This window comes from Nyctereutes procyonoides, unplaced genomic scaffold (assembly GCF_905146905.1).
Source record: "Nyctereutes procyonoides isolate TBG_1078 unplaced genomic scaffold, NYPRO_anot_genome, whole genome shotgun sequence".
Taxonomy (NCBI): domain Eukaryota; kingdom Metazoa; phylum Chordata; class Mammalia; order Carnivora; family Canidae; genus Nyctereutes; species Nyctereutes procyonoides.
The window spans coordinates 3,004,455-3,018,939 of record NW_026575151.1 but is presented as its reverse complement, the minus strand read 5'-3'; the positions used below and the strand labels follow the sequence as shown (position 1 = coordinate 3,018,939).

At 35.3% G+C, this 14,485-nt stretch overlaps 1 protein-coding gene across 8 annotated transcripts in view; it reads left to right on the top strand.

The window, feature by feature from the left end:
- PTPN13 (protein tyrosine phosphatase non-receptor type 13) overlaps positions 1 to 14,485 on the top strand; it is a 204,645-nt gene that overhangs the window by 130,905 nt on the left and 59,255 nt on the right. For 6 of the 8 annotated variants that reach the window (XM_055313038.1, XM_055313035.1, XM_055313034.1 and 3 more), the window contains 9 exons: positions 645 to 719; positions 843 to 1,017; positions 2,525 to 2,678; positions 2,947 to 3,085; positions 4,014 to 4,166; positions 5,352 to 5,534; positions 8,713 to 8,875; positions 13,222 to 13,639; positions 13,777 to 13,874. In XM_055313038.1, coding sequence (XP_055169013.1) covers positions 645 to 719; positions 843 to 1,017; positions 2,525 to 2,678; positions 2,947 to 3,085; positions 4,014 to 4,166; positions 5,352 to 5,534; positions 8,713 to 8,875; positions 13,222 to 13,639; positions 13,777 to 13,874 — 1,558 coding nt within the window. The remainder of the gene's footprint in view (positions 1 to 644; positions 720 to 842; positions 1,018 to 2,524; positions 2,679 to 2,946; positions 3,086 to 4,013; positions 4,167 to 5,351; positions 5,535 to 8,712; positions 8,876 to 13,221; positions 13,640 to 13,776; positions 13,875 to 14,485) is intronic. The other 2 variants (XM_055313040.1, XM_055313039.1) reach the window with 1 other exon arrangement.

Below are 14,485 nucleotides of genomic sequence, written 5' to 3'. Positions count from 1 at the left end.
CACTGAGGCAGCAATGGGGACCAAAGACTAATACCTATAGTATCCCTAGCTGCCACTATTTAGAAAAAAAAAAAAGACACAGTGTCACAGGGTTCCAAGAACATGATTATGAATGGATATGTATATTTTGTAATTACAAAGTAGATGTCCTTTAACTATGATTTATTTTAGGACACAAATATCACTCCCTAAAACAAAATGAGATTGTGTTCAACCACTTCACGCCTTGGCAGTACTAAACCAAATCCTTAGTATGAGCTTCATAACTCAGTATTACTTCAGTAATTAAGACTACCATGTTTTGTTGTTTTTTTTTTTTTTTTTTTTTGAGAGTTTGAGTTTATCTGAAGGCCACAAAATGAAAAATTTGTAAAATAGTATGAAGCAAGGCTTTACATTTGACATCACTGGTGGAACATGAAACTGAGGAAGAACTTTTGTTCACATTTGGCACAAGGCATATCCCATTCCTGTTCTTTGTAAAATCTACTATACTTCTTTATTGAGAGTTCCTACATTTGTTTCAGATCACCTAGTTCTATTGTGGCTTTACATGTAATTTATTATTATTATATTATTTGCCTTTTATGGAAAGACCTAGATTAAAGGGTAAAAACTATTGATTCTACTTCTGTGATTTGCAGAATTTCTTTGGCCCTGAGTTTGTGAAGATGACAATTGAACCATTTATATCTTTGGATTTGCCACGGTCTATCCTTGTAAGTAATAAAACCAGTTTGTGTCATTCTTAGAAAATAATTTCAGTAATGACTTTAAAAAAAAAACAGCTAAAATTCTTATGTTTACTTTAATAAGTGTCATTCTTTTTTTTTCAATTGTAGGCCAAGAAAGGGAAAAATGAAGATAACCGAAGAAAAGTAAACATAATGCTTCTGAGTGGGCAGAGACTGGAACTGACTTGTGATACCAAAACTATTTGTAAAGATGTGTTTGATATGGTTGTGGCCCACATTGGCTTAGTGGAACATCATTTGTTTGCTTTAGCTACCCTCAAAGGTACCAAGATATTTTAAGCTCAGAGTTCAATATGGAAACTTGGCAACAAGCTGACTTCTATACCTGTTATTGCCCAACTTGTTTTGGGAAATGTTAACTCCATGAACGTGTCAGCATTGAGAAGTAGGAGTTAGGAACCCCTTCTCCTAATTAGGTTCATTGTTTTAATAGCTGTGTCTTTTAGTATCTTCTATACCTGACTATGAAGATTTTTCTTTAGTTGTCACTATACTAAAGTGGATTTTAGTTACTATATTTCGGGGACCATTATGTGTATCAATTGCCTACATATGTACTCTAGAAAATAGTATCCCGCTAATCTGAATTTGAATATATAGCAGGATCCTATTTCTGAATCTCTACATCAACTTCTCTAGCCTACTGTCCTAAAAGCATAGTCTTTTTTTTAAATGTTTTCACTTTGTGACTTCAAAAAGTCATTTTATGTATTTTTTAAGCTTTACATGAACTTTGTTACATCCCCAGTGGTCTCAGAACATAGCTTCTATAGAAATCACTCCTATTTAACAATTAGAATTTCCAAAGGTTCTTATTGCTTTAGAGATGGACTATAATAAATTATTATACTTATAAATTACTCTTCAATATTTCAAATTCCTGTTTACCTCAAAATTTAACTTAGCTTTAGACAACAGAGTACCGTACATTGCAACTGAGGATCAAATTATCCTGAAAGTCTACAATATCAGGATCATGTCTTCTTTGTCACAAAAGAAATGTTTCCTTCAATTTAGTTTATTGAATGCTTATTTCTTAAAAACTATAATTCACTTTGTCAAGTCATCCAATAAACATTCAATTAGTGCCTACTAATGTTCTGTCACTTTACTAGTTAAAATTTTAGACTAATTAGGTAATACCATTCACATGAATAATTAGAATTTCTATTTATAATAGATCTGATTTCTTGAACATTCTGGATAAGTTAGATTTTATTGAATAATCTTTTATTTGGAAAGAGTCAATAATAATTAGATGGAATTACAAAATAAAATGAGTATTGTTCCTCCTAGCTTTCAGTTGGAAGCTCAATAATAATAAATAATAGCTATATTTACTGAATGCTTACCATATGCCATGTGCTTTACCAAATGTTTTATATGCATTAGGTCATTTGATCCCTACAATAATAAAGTAAGGCAGGAATTAGTACTACCCTAATTTTACAGACAAGAAAATTGATGTCTAGAAAAGTTAAAGAATTTATTCAGTGTCACTGATAGTAAATAATGTGGTAGGTAAGGCAGGATATCTCCAATATCTGTCTGCTTTAGAGCCCTCAGCCTATAGAAGACTCAACCATATCATATTGCCCCCATCTGTCTGCAGTTGCCTCAGAGTTCCTTGCCATACTTTTTGACAATCTTGTTTTATTCTTGTGTGAGACTATTTTGTGTAAGTCTGACAAAAAAAAAAAAAAAAAGGAATCAGAAGAAAACATTGAAGTATTTTTATTTTATCTGGATGTTTTCTCATTCTGTTTTAGATAATGAATATTTCTTTGTTGATCCTGATTTAAAATTAACCAAAGTGGCCCCAGAGGGATGGAAGGAAGAACCAAAGAAAAAGAGCAAAGCCACTGTTAATTTTACTTTGTTTTTCCGAATTAAATTTTTCATGGATGACGTTAGTCTAATACAGTGAGTACAAAAGAGTTTCTATTTTTCTCTTTTGGCTTCTGGTCTTTTGACCCTTTAGTTTACTGGTACTGAATCATTTAATTCTGATCAATGAAAATGTCATCTCTATCATAAAAGAAATATTTCTTTCAACATAGCTTATTAAATTTTTGTGCCTTAAAAGCTTAATATAAACCATCTTGGGAACTCAGCTTATATGCCAATAATAAGACTCACCCTGGATTCAAGATAAAGCCTAGATGTTTAGCATGTGCATTTATTTTTCTAGACATACCCTGACCTGTCATCAGTATTATCTTCAGCTGCGAAAGGATATCTTGGAGGAGAGGATGCACTGTGATGATGAGACTTCTTTATTACTGGCATCCTTGGCTCTCCAGGCTGAATATGGAGATTATCAACCAGAGGTAGGATTTAGTTTTTTCTCCAGGAACTCTTTTATCTTGATATTTTTATCCTTAGCATAAGTGAAAACTGAACCTGGTTGATGTGTTTGCTATTTAGATTTAGAGTTGTTATTGTTGTTGTTTTTAAAGATTTATTTATTTGTTTATTTTAGAGAGCAAAGCAGGAGGGACAGAGGGAGAGGGAGAGAGAATCTTAAGTAGACTCTGTGCTGAGCACAGAGCCTGACACAGGGCTCTGGTCCCACGACCCTGACATCATGACCTGAGGTGAAACAAAGAGCTCAACCAACTGTGTGACCCAGGCGCCCCAGATCTGGAGATTTTTGAGGCTAGTTTGGTACCTCAAAGTGACCAGGTTCCCCACGTACATTGATATATAAAATCATACAGTATAGCTTTCTTTTTTTTTTCTGTGTAAAATTTCCTGTTTCATAGTTACACAATATCTAGCATTTACCCCTCTTTCTCTCAATCCTGATTAATAGATATTAGGCACAAAGGCTATCAGCCAGATCTGGATCAAAGGGGTCTTCTGCCTTCCACATGGACCCATGCAGTGATGGGCTGAGAACCTAGCAAAGCTCACTGTACAGGTGAACAGATGTTTGAGGCCAATTTCCCTGAAAAAAGTGAATCTAAGAGGAAGCAAGGGCAAGAGTCAGTGCCGCTGGAGTAGCAACCTTCACAACATTAACTCTAACCATAGTGACATTTGGCCCTCGTTATCTGTCTCTTTAAGCTTGCTAATCAGCTCAGTCACATTACCTCATTGAATGAAAGAGAAAGACTGATACATTTCCTCTAAAACTCACTCCTTGGGGAGAGGTCTAAATAGAAGTGTTTTACCTACCTCTTGGTTGAGGCAGGATTTTTAAGATAGAAGGAAGAGGGCAAACAGTATTGCTTATAAAAACATTCTGTTTTCTAGGTTCATGGTGTGTCTTATTTTAGACTGGAGCATTATTTGCCTCCCAGAGTGATGGAGAAACTTGATTTATCCTATGTGAAAGAAGAGTTACCAAAATTGCATAATACCTATGTGGGAGCTTCTGAAAAAGAGACAGAGTTAGAATTTTTAAAGGTAAGCGTGCAAGATTACAAATGATAAAGTTTGCATCTTTTTCAAAGTAAGCAACAAATGTTGGAGGACATATGTATCTAAAAGCTCAAGCGCCAATAATTGATACAGTGCACTACCGGACTAAAACCATTGTATTTTAATCATTTTGTGAAGGAAAGGACTGAAGCTCAAGGAGGAAATGTAATAATCCCAACATCAGTGGCTGGTGTGTGGGGCAAAACGGATTTGAACTCATACCTGTATGCCCATGGATTCTCTGCTTTATTCTGTTCCATACTCAAGATACATTGTAAATGTATCAAGATCCATTGTAAAGAAGTAACAACTGAATTTTTTGACTGACTAGCTGTAAGAGGGGAGTTCATATGGATTCTAGAATTATTTTGCTTTGTTTTTTTTTTTTAAAGGCTTAAAATTCAATTACATCCTCTAAAAATGGTGTTTTACCAGTGCTAATTCACATAATGGAAGGGGATCAGAAAAAAAATGGTTTTATGGTTCCAGTTCTGCCACCAGCTTTCTTTGAGACCTCAGATAAATGGTGCATTTATGATCAAGAAAGATAGTATTGTGTTAACTTCCATTAAGAATAGCAAGTATATTCTGTTGAGAAGAGAAACTTTCGGAACATTCCCCTGCTTCAGCTACCTAGTACGTAACAGTATGCCTTCCATTTGCTGCTCCATATTGAAGGGAGCCAAGTTTCTCAGCCCTACAAGTGTCTATGAAGGGGTTGCACTCACCGACGTACATCACCTTTAATCTAGGATTTTACTAAGAAAACTAAACTGGTTTGTTTTATTTAAGTTGAGTCAGTGTTTAAGGATGTTCAATTACGTAATTGTGTTTTCCCTTAATAATTACATTTTTATACTTGTTGGACATAAATATTAAGTTATATTTTTATTAATAAAGGTAGAAAGCAAATTAATGTAGTGGTAAGAATTTGCTTGGGATTTTATAGTCAGTTTTGATTTGAATTCTTGTTTCAACCAACTACGTAAACTCGGACAAGAAAGTAAGGATCAAGATTCATTTTTTTCTTGCCTGTGAATATCCATCTGTTTCAGCATCATTTGTTGAAAAGACTATCCTTTCCATATCAAACTACAGTGGTACAACTTCTCTATCTTTATGTTACCTTTTATCAAGGTGCATTGCTATGATGTGATATTGTTCCAACAGGTCTGCCAAAGACTGACGGAGTATGGAGTTCATTTTCATCGAGTGCACCCTGAGAAAAAGTCGCAAACTGGTATATTGCTTGGAGTCTATTCTAAAGGTGTCCTTGTGTTTGAGGTTCACAATGGAGTTCGCACACTGGTCCTTCGCTTTCCATGGAGGGAAACCAAGAAGATTTCTTTTTCCGTATGTCCATTTAAACCCCTTTTCATTATATTTTAAAATGTGTTGTCAATTTCAATTATAATATATTAATCGATTTTCCTTAAGTAAACTTTAAATCTTTCTATTCAGTAAGGCGGGTACATTTTAATACTACTTAACTCTTCTTAGTTGTAGGAAGTATCATTGAGACTTTTATTTGGTTTTAATTTTCTCAGGAAGTGATTTTTTTTAAAAGAATAGTATACATTCCTAGTCAGTTACATGCTCAATTAACTTTAGTTAAATTACAACCAAATTGACTTTCTATTAATTCAGAACTTATTCTAGGATACTAACTTCTCACATGGAGAAACGCCTCTAATATATTTTTTAAAATAATTATTTTAACCCTGGTAAATTTTGTCTAGCTCAATAATGGGCCCCTCACAGCAACTATATTTGAATTTTAGCAGTCCAGAGATTTATTGGGTTTTATAAAATAAAAAATTTTTAATGTCCCAGAACTTTCTGCAGTTTTAAGTTTTAGTATATACTCCATATAGAGAGAAAGTTTTAGAATATCATGTTTATGAAAGATGGTGAGCTGTAAAGGCATATTTTGATTTTGAAAGTAGTCTGAACATTGAAATGCAATTGGGAAACCCCAGAGGTGAATAAAAAAATGTGTTAAGATATTTATTTGTTTTCCTGGTGGTATTCAGGGACTACTGTCATATCTAATTCATATTTGGGTTGAAATATGGTCTCACTAAAACATTGTTTATCCTTATAAGGATACCAATGTCAGGGTCCCAACTTACTCTGGTTAATTTTCAACCGAAGACCTTTGAAATCACTTCTAGATTTGATGGTTAGTTGGTTTCCTGTGAAACCCAGAGGTACCACTAAGATTACCAGATGATAACATGTTCTCTTGGGAAAGCCCAGACAGCCTCATCTTCCCAAGACTGTCAAGACCAGGAAATTAACCTGGGTATCATTTACCTTCCCCAATGGAAATACTGGCAGGGCAAGTATCTGGAGGAAACCTTAGATGAATTAAATACAAATCTAATTTGGACCAGTTTAGAAAAGGCAACAAATCAAATAAATTGTCTAACATTCAGCTCTCTTTTGTTTGCCAAGCTATCACACCAGCCCTGCCATATATATAGAACTGGCTGCAACTAGCTCAGTTTTAAAGATCTCCAGTAATAAAGAATAGACCACATTCCCACGCAGACTTCCTGTGTTTGACAGAACTTGTTTATCCTGATGTTCCTTCTACACAGAGCTCTTTTTAACCCTTCTTTTTTTTTTTTTTTTTCCCACTAGCCTCTGGAGAAATGGAAAAAGTCCCCCTCCTTCGCCTTTCTCATCCCTCACAGTTGAATTCCCTTGGGCACATATCTTGTCCAGTCTGTCAGTAAACACTTAGAATCAATTATAATTTGTTTCAAACCTGTACAGCTTTACAACTGTGGAAAACAGTACCGTAGGGCATTACTTGACAGTGGTTATGTTTGTTAGGAAAAAAAATTCCCCAATTATTTGAATCAGTAATATGTATACTACTGATCATCAAGATCCTAGTTTGGTGCTACTGAGTCTTTAACTCCTCTTAAATACTTGCTGGTTTCCTTTTATTAACAAAGAGAGAACAAGGTCCCAGAGATTTCACTGGTAACACATCCAGCTAGAATTTAATAACCTTATTTTGTTTTTGTTTTTTTCATTTTTAAAAAATATTTCATTTTTATTTTTGAGAGAGAGAGAGCACAAGCAGGGGGAGTGGTAGGCAGAGGGCAAGAGAGAAGCAGGCTCTACCTAGAGTAGGGAGCCCAATGCAGGGCTCAATCCCAGGACCCCGGTATTATGACCTGAGTCGAAGGCAGATGCTTAACTGAGCCACCCAGGTGGCTCTTATTTTGCCACTCTTATTTTGTTTTTATTGGATTACATATATATTTCAAAGGTTTTATTTATTTATTTGAGATAGAAAGAGAGAGCACAAGCAGGCAGCTGGGGCAGGGGCAAAGAGAGAGGGAGAAGCAGATACCCTGCTGAGCAAGGAGCCCAATGTGAGACTTGATCCCAGGGTCCTGAAATCATGACCTGAGCTGAAGGCAGATGCTTAACTGAGCCAACCAGGTGCCCCTGATTACCTATTTTTAATAGCTGAATTCTATTTTTGGCAAGTGCTACTGGTTTTCTATTTATAGCTGTGATACAAAGCTTAAGTGAACTTATATAAGTAAGCAAAGTCAGTTTAAAAATTCATAAATAAACAAGACCAGAAGTTATTAAGAAGGCACTGCATGATTGAAGTTTGAGTAATATTCTGTTACTGTGTCATTTGTGGGCATTACCAAATTTCACTTTTCTGTGCCTATTTCTGCATTTGAAGACAAGTGTTGTGAGTACAGGGAATAATTTGCCCAGTAGAAGCAGCCAAGAGCTAGAGTAAAATCTAATTGGACTTAAGCAATTCTCTAGAGACATTAGATCCCTGGCATGCTGAATGCTAGTCTTTTCAGACTTGCAGATCATCTACAAGCCCCACTACAAAGGTTGCCCTCTTATGTAAGAGATGTTTATTTTTCAAGAAACATACAAGAGATAATATTAATTGGTATTTCCCCTGAACTTAAATGCAAGAAACACTCTTTCTCCAAATACTGTTCTATCTCGCATCCCAGCGGCCATGTTATCCAGTGCCTCTCTATTCCCACATATTCTTTTAACTTTTCACAATTTCCATCCCAGCCTTCAGGCCAGCAAGATTTTTCTTGGCAGAATCACAGCTCTTACATATTAATAAATCAATTTTTGTTGAATTTCATTTTCTCATCCATGAAGAACTTATTTTTGTAATGTCTTTTTCGAACAGTTTTGGTGTTTGTAAACATTGCAGTAAACTCAAAATATCAATAATCTCATTAAAAGAAATTTTTCCCTTGCTGATAACAGATATACTATCTGATTTAGGCTACAATTTCTGAAAGTGATAAATGATATTAATTTCATTTATTTGCAGAATCTGTAATAATAACAGAGTTCTATTTTTCTATATTCTTTAGGTGCAGGTCAAGGAATACTCATGCCTAATGTGAAATAAAAATAATATCTGTACTTATTATTTATTGTTTGCAGAATTTAGTCCTATAATAAAGTGGTAGGAAAACATCCTAATTATTATCACCCCTGATTAATATTGTAGAAAAAGAAAATCACATTGCAAAATACATCAGATGGAATAAAACATGCGTTCCAGACAGACAACAGTAAGGTGTGCCAGTACCTGCTACACCTCTGCTCTTCCCAGCATAAGTTCCAGCTGCAGATGAGAGCAAGACAGAGCAACCAAGATGCCCAAGATATTGGTAAGAAACAAATTGTGTCAGATGTTCAGGGTGTGAGCTTCATTTTTGCCACAAAGCTTAAAAGAATTTCCATGTTTAGGATGAAAGTTACAAGATATAGATGTTAAATGACTAAGTCAACTTTATAAAGGTGCCACAAATGAAGCCAAAATTTTAATTTTGTGTTCATTTTGAAAACAGCACCCCACATCAGTCAAGGAGTACCTGCTGAAAGGTCTATTTTGTGCTAACCATTAGGTTCACTGATGTAAATATGATATTTGGGTCATAGTCTCTACCCATAGAACGTTACATACTATTTGGGGAGGTAAGACCAACATATAGGAAACAATAATACACATGAGAGGGCCAAGGTTTTAGTAGCAGATTATATCATACAAACTACACTATCTACACGTAAGAAAAGAGGGAGATCAGAAACTAGAATACTCCAGTGATGGCACTTGAACTGGAATTTGAAGGACAAAAATAACTAAGTAGGTTGAAGATAAATGGAAGGGCTTTCTAGGTAAGGGAAAAAACATGAGACACAAGGCAGGTGGCAGAGGGAGTATGCATCCAGCACAATGAAGTCACATACTGTAACAGTTTGGGAGTGGCAGATTTCCCACCTGTTAGTTTTATTTAAGTGTGTCCCTCTTCAGAGACTAAGATGAATAACCCCTACACTCACTATAAATGGTCAGGAGAGAGGTTCAGTTCCTTTTGAAAAGGAACCAGCTGAAGAAACTAATTCAGCTCTGAACAAAATATCTCCATCAGAACTGAAATATTTAAAGGTTACTCTCTAAGACCACATGTAGAGATTAACGTTATACAATATCTGGTTCTGCATAATAAATTCTTATAGACTTCTGTGAAATACTCTGAAGAATTAGATTTTTAAATGTAATGGAATAGCACTGATGACCTTGTATAGCAGAGTCCTATGAATTCTGTATTTGAACATTCTCACATCCTGAAATCTTACGAAAAATGTATTCCTCATAGAATCACACTGAGGTGATGGCAGCCTGTGAGTAGATGTTTCTCAGCTTTTCAAAGTCAAGATGGTAGGGGTGTAATGCTTACTAAAAATGAAGATTCCAGAAACCTACCTGAAACTTGATGAATCACCATCTTTGAGTTCTGCATTTTAATAGTCTTTCTTCAGAAATGATTTTTAGGCATGCCAAAATATGGTTACTACTGCTGCAAAGTAATTTCATTATTCCTTTTCTTTCCCTACTTTGCTCTGCTAAAAAACTGTATGCTTTTACATATTTTAAAAGTGCAATGAGATATCAAACTTATTAGAGCTATCAATATTCCTGTTTGGACTGATACTCTGTTCAATAACAAACCAAAATTGAACAATTGAAGGTTACATCATTACAGATGTGGTGTGATGTGCTATAATGAAAAAAATCAAGACAAAACTATGAAGCCAGCCTTTCATCCTCAACATTTCTTATACTGAAGAACAAAATAGTTTAATAGTTAAGAGCATGAACTATGGAACCAGACTGCCGGGGTCCAAACCTTGCTTTATTATTACTATTATTATTATTATTATTATTATTATTATTATTATTTAAAAGCCCTGAAACTTTGGGCAGGCACTTAAATTCTCTCCTTAGTTCCCCATCTGTAAAATGATTATCATAATGATAATACCTACATCATGAGGTTGTAAACATGAAATGAATTCATACATGTAAGCACCTTAAGGGTGCCTTGCACAGAGTAAAGATTGAATAAAATCATTATTGTTATCATTATCATCATTGTTTTACTACTACTACCACTAATAGAAGTAATAGTAGTATAGTGACCCATTAGGAAGATAACTGATTTCTTGGAGTCCCATCTTCCTTATCCATGAAGTCAGAATGTCCTATGTATCTCAAGGTTTGCACCAAGGAACACAACAGTTCTGTATCCTTGAACTCATATGTTAAAGCACTTTAAGACAATATTATCTACATCTTTTCCTAGATTTTGTTAAGCCTTTAAAGAAATTTTTTGTTTAAGATGGCTTAGAAGTAACTACCTGCCTACTTAACTATCTGTGCCAGACAAGTGAAAATAACTGGTGGTATCTGTAGGAGGTTGATGGGCTAACAAATGTATATTGCTTCTTTAGCATCATAGAATGTTGGTGCTAGAACCCTAGAGTCCTTTAAATCTCAAATTTTACTGGAGAGGAAACAGGTTCAGAGCATAGTGACTCCCCTAACTTCATAGAGGTCAAATGAGGCTGGAACCCTGATGTCTTCATTTCTATTTGATTAGTTTTCAAAGAACTAATTTGCATAGAATGAAATGAAGATTAATGATCATTTATTGAGCACTTACTACTTGTAAGATATGATGCTGGGTGCTATAGAATAACAGTAAATAAATGAAGTCCCTCTCTTCAAAAGAGCATAACAATTAAGTTGATAATATAAGGAAACACTAAATAGTACAAGGGACTGAATTAAGTAGAGCAGAGATTAAGTATTGTGGATTGCAGACTCCATATGGAATTAGTAGAACTTTGAGTTCAAATGTGAAACATTAGTATTATGATATAGGCTCATTCTAATATCCTTTCCCATTGTAGCAGTCCATATTGGAGTCCCTTCCAGGTGAAAGGGATGAAGGACAGACCAGATAAATGGATGGTTTTTGCTCCCATCCAATGAATATATGCAGGACTAGGCTGTGAATGGATTTGACTAGCATAATCTTTGATATGTTTTCAAAGCAGTCTTCCTTTTTCTACCAAAGTTTGGTATACATTTTCCGTAAGGGTGAAAAAAGCTGTTAGGTGTAAAGGCATTTCCTGGTAGTTGAATCTGTGTAAGACTCAGTTTTGCATCTTTGATGACAGTCTACTCTTAAAGCAAAAAAATAGAAATCACGTTATCTGCACCAGTAAACTATATTTTAAGCTAAAGATAAACCAATAACTTATTTTTATTCTCATGTTTTAATTTGGTGTCCACTTCTACCTCAGGGAAAGAACATTGAATTATCCTGTTGGCAATGAAACATGTTTATTTAAACTTCATTCTGATGCATATTAAAAATCTTCAGTGTTTTCCTAGCTCTTTATGCCTGAGGTGAAATATTAATTATTAATCTTCCTAGGAATTAGAAGATAAACGAAGCAGGATATAAAAATCTAAGTCAGCAACATTTGACATTTTCTTTTTAAAAGGAAGTTTTTGGAGCTGTTTTACATAATGATCAAGCTGTATTGCCTATAATATGCAACTTTCCATGAAGGCACCAAACTGGGGGTACCTTGTAATGTGGATTACTAATGCATGAACTAAATCATTTGAAATTGTGCTCTTGGCACTTTATTTACAGGAAAAGATTTTGATGGTAAAAATCTGTGATACAGTGCTTTTGTTAATAGCCTCAGATGCTCAAATACTGACATGACATTGGCTCTCACAAAATAGAATAACCAAGCACTTGTCATAGAGTATCTATAATTTAGCCTCTAAAAGACTTTGGATGTGTATTTAAGAATGAAAGGAATTTAAGCATAAAGAGAACTCCAGCTCCTTGATCATGTTTATTAACAGAAACCAAAAAAAATGAAAGAAGGCAAGTAATATTTGATTCTCCCATGGCCCCTGTGCCTCAGTTAAATCATGAAAAGTCAACCAAGTGGGAAGGTGAGATTGGCATAGTTATGAAATAACAAAAAAAATAATTCTCTGTAAAAGTTTTTTTTTTTCTTTTTGGTTATAGTTTTATTGAGACATAATTTCCATGCTCTACAAGTCACCCACTGAAAGTATACAATTCAGTGTTTTTTAGTATATTCACAGAGTTGCACAACCATCACAATCTGGCATGGGTTTTAAAAAATATAATGATCAAGAACTTTTTCTCTGGGCAAAACTCTCCTCTGCATAGCTTCTTTTTCATGTTGGCCTATCCAGGCTCCATCGTTCCCTCTCCTCATCCTTGGCTTGCAGGTATTTGAGCAGAGACAGTACTGGGGTTGAAATTTCTATGTCAAATGTTGTTTTCATTTTTAACTGAATCCCGTAATTGGGAATCTGGAGTCAGCAAGCCTGAAGCCCAAACATTATGAAATGCTCAAGGTTCATTAGATGAAGTAGGAAATGCTTACCAGGCCCTGGCTGTGAGAAAGCTACAAGGATGGAGAGATGGTTTGAAAACCAGGACCTTCTAAATTCTTTTTTCAAATCCTGGATTGCCACACTTGGAAAGCTACTACTTACGGTAGCAATTAAAACAATTAAGAACTGCATGCTGTGTTTTATTTATTGAAATAACTCTTCTCATAAAGGTACTGCAGTGTTTCCATCGTGTAAAGCCATCCTGTTTCCTTGTAGAGAGAGCCTCGTTTAGGAGCCTGAATCTGCAAGCAGAGTCCGTTAGAGGATTTAATATGGGACGAGCAATCAGCACTGGCAGTCTGGCCAGCAGCACCCTGAACAAACTTGCCGTTCGACCTCTGTCAGTTCACGCTGAGATTCTGAAGAGGCTGTCCTGCTCAGAGCTGTCGCTTTACCAGCCATTGCAAAACAATGCAAAAGAGAAGAGTGACAAAACTTCCTGGGAGGAAAAGCCTAGAGGGATGAGTAAATCATACCACGATCTCAGTCAGGCCTCTCTTTATCCTCATCGGAAAAATGCCATTGTTAACATGGAATCCCCACCACAAACCATGGCGAAGTTGGTAGGAAAACCATTACACCAGATGGCAAGATCTGAGACAGAATCTTGGGCAGGATTCACAAAACTTAATAAGTAAGAACATAACTACCCAACTACGTATTTGTAAATTCAACATTTCATACATTTGTTTTTGTTTTGACGTTTCATTACTTTCGCCATATTTTTTTACATTGATACATCCCCCTCCTACCTTCCTTTTCCCTCTTTAGTTCAAAGTCTGTTGCAAGTTTAAATAGAAGTCCTGAAAGGAAGAAACATGAATCAGACTCCTCATCCTTTGAAGACCCTGGTCAAGCATATGTTATAGGTCAGCATAAACAAGCTTACCTTCTTTCTCCCATACCTCATGCTCATAGTGAAATGAATGAAATAATGTTAGTTACTGAGATACTATTTTTGCTTCTTTGTCCTAATTGCCAAAATTGCTTATGAATACAAAATTTTAGGCTACTTAAAATGCACCAAATCAAATCAAAAACTGATTTAACAAGTGATTATTTCATGGCACAGACTTCACTTTCTCTCGGTCACAATTAAAAACCATGGCAGTCGTACTGAGAGAACCCAGACATTCTGGTACCATGGCTTTGGACAGCCTTCCTTTGGATTTTCCATACAAACCTGTGGGATTGGGCTCCCCTCATACTGTATTTTTTTAAAGAAAGGTTTATTTAGGGTACTTTCAGCTTAGCATGAATAGAATTATCTCTCAAACCAGATCATTTTATGAAATGTGCTATGGTTGGTAGGTGGAAATTCTCAGTTGATGTAAGTCTTCCAATTCTCCCAGCTAGCTGGGGCATATTAATTATTTAGGTATAGAAGTTTATAAACACGTACTGTCTTATAAGATAAATAGTTCAGGCTTCCTGTTGCTTAATGAGTCTTAAAAAGGAAATGCACTGGAATCTTTGCTAG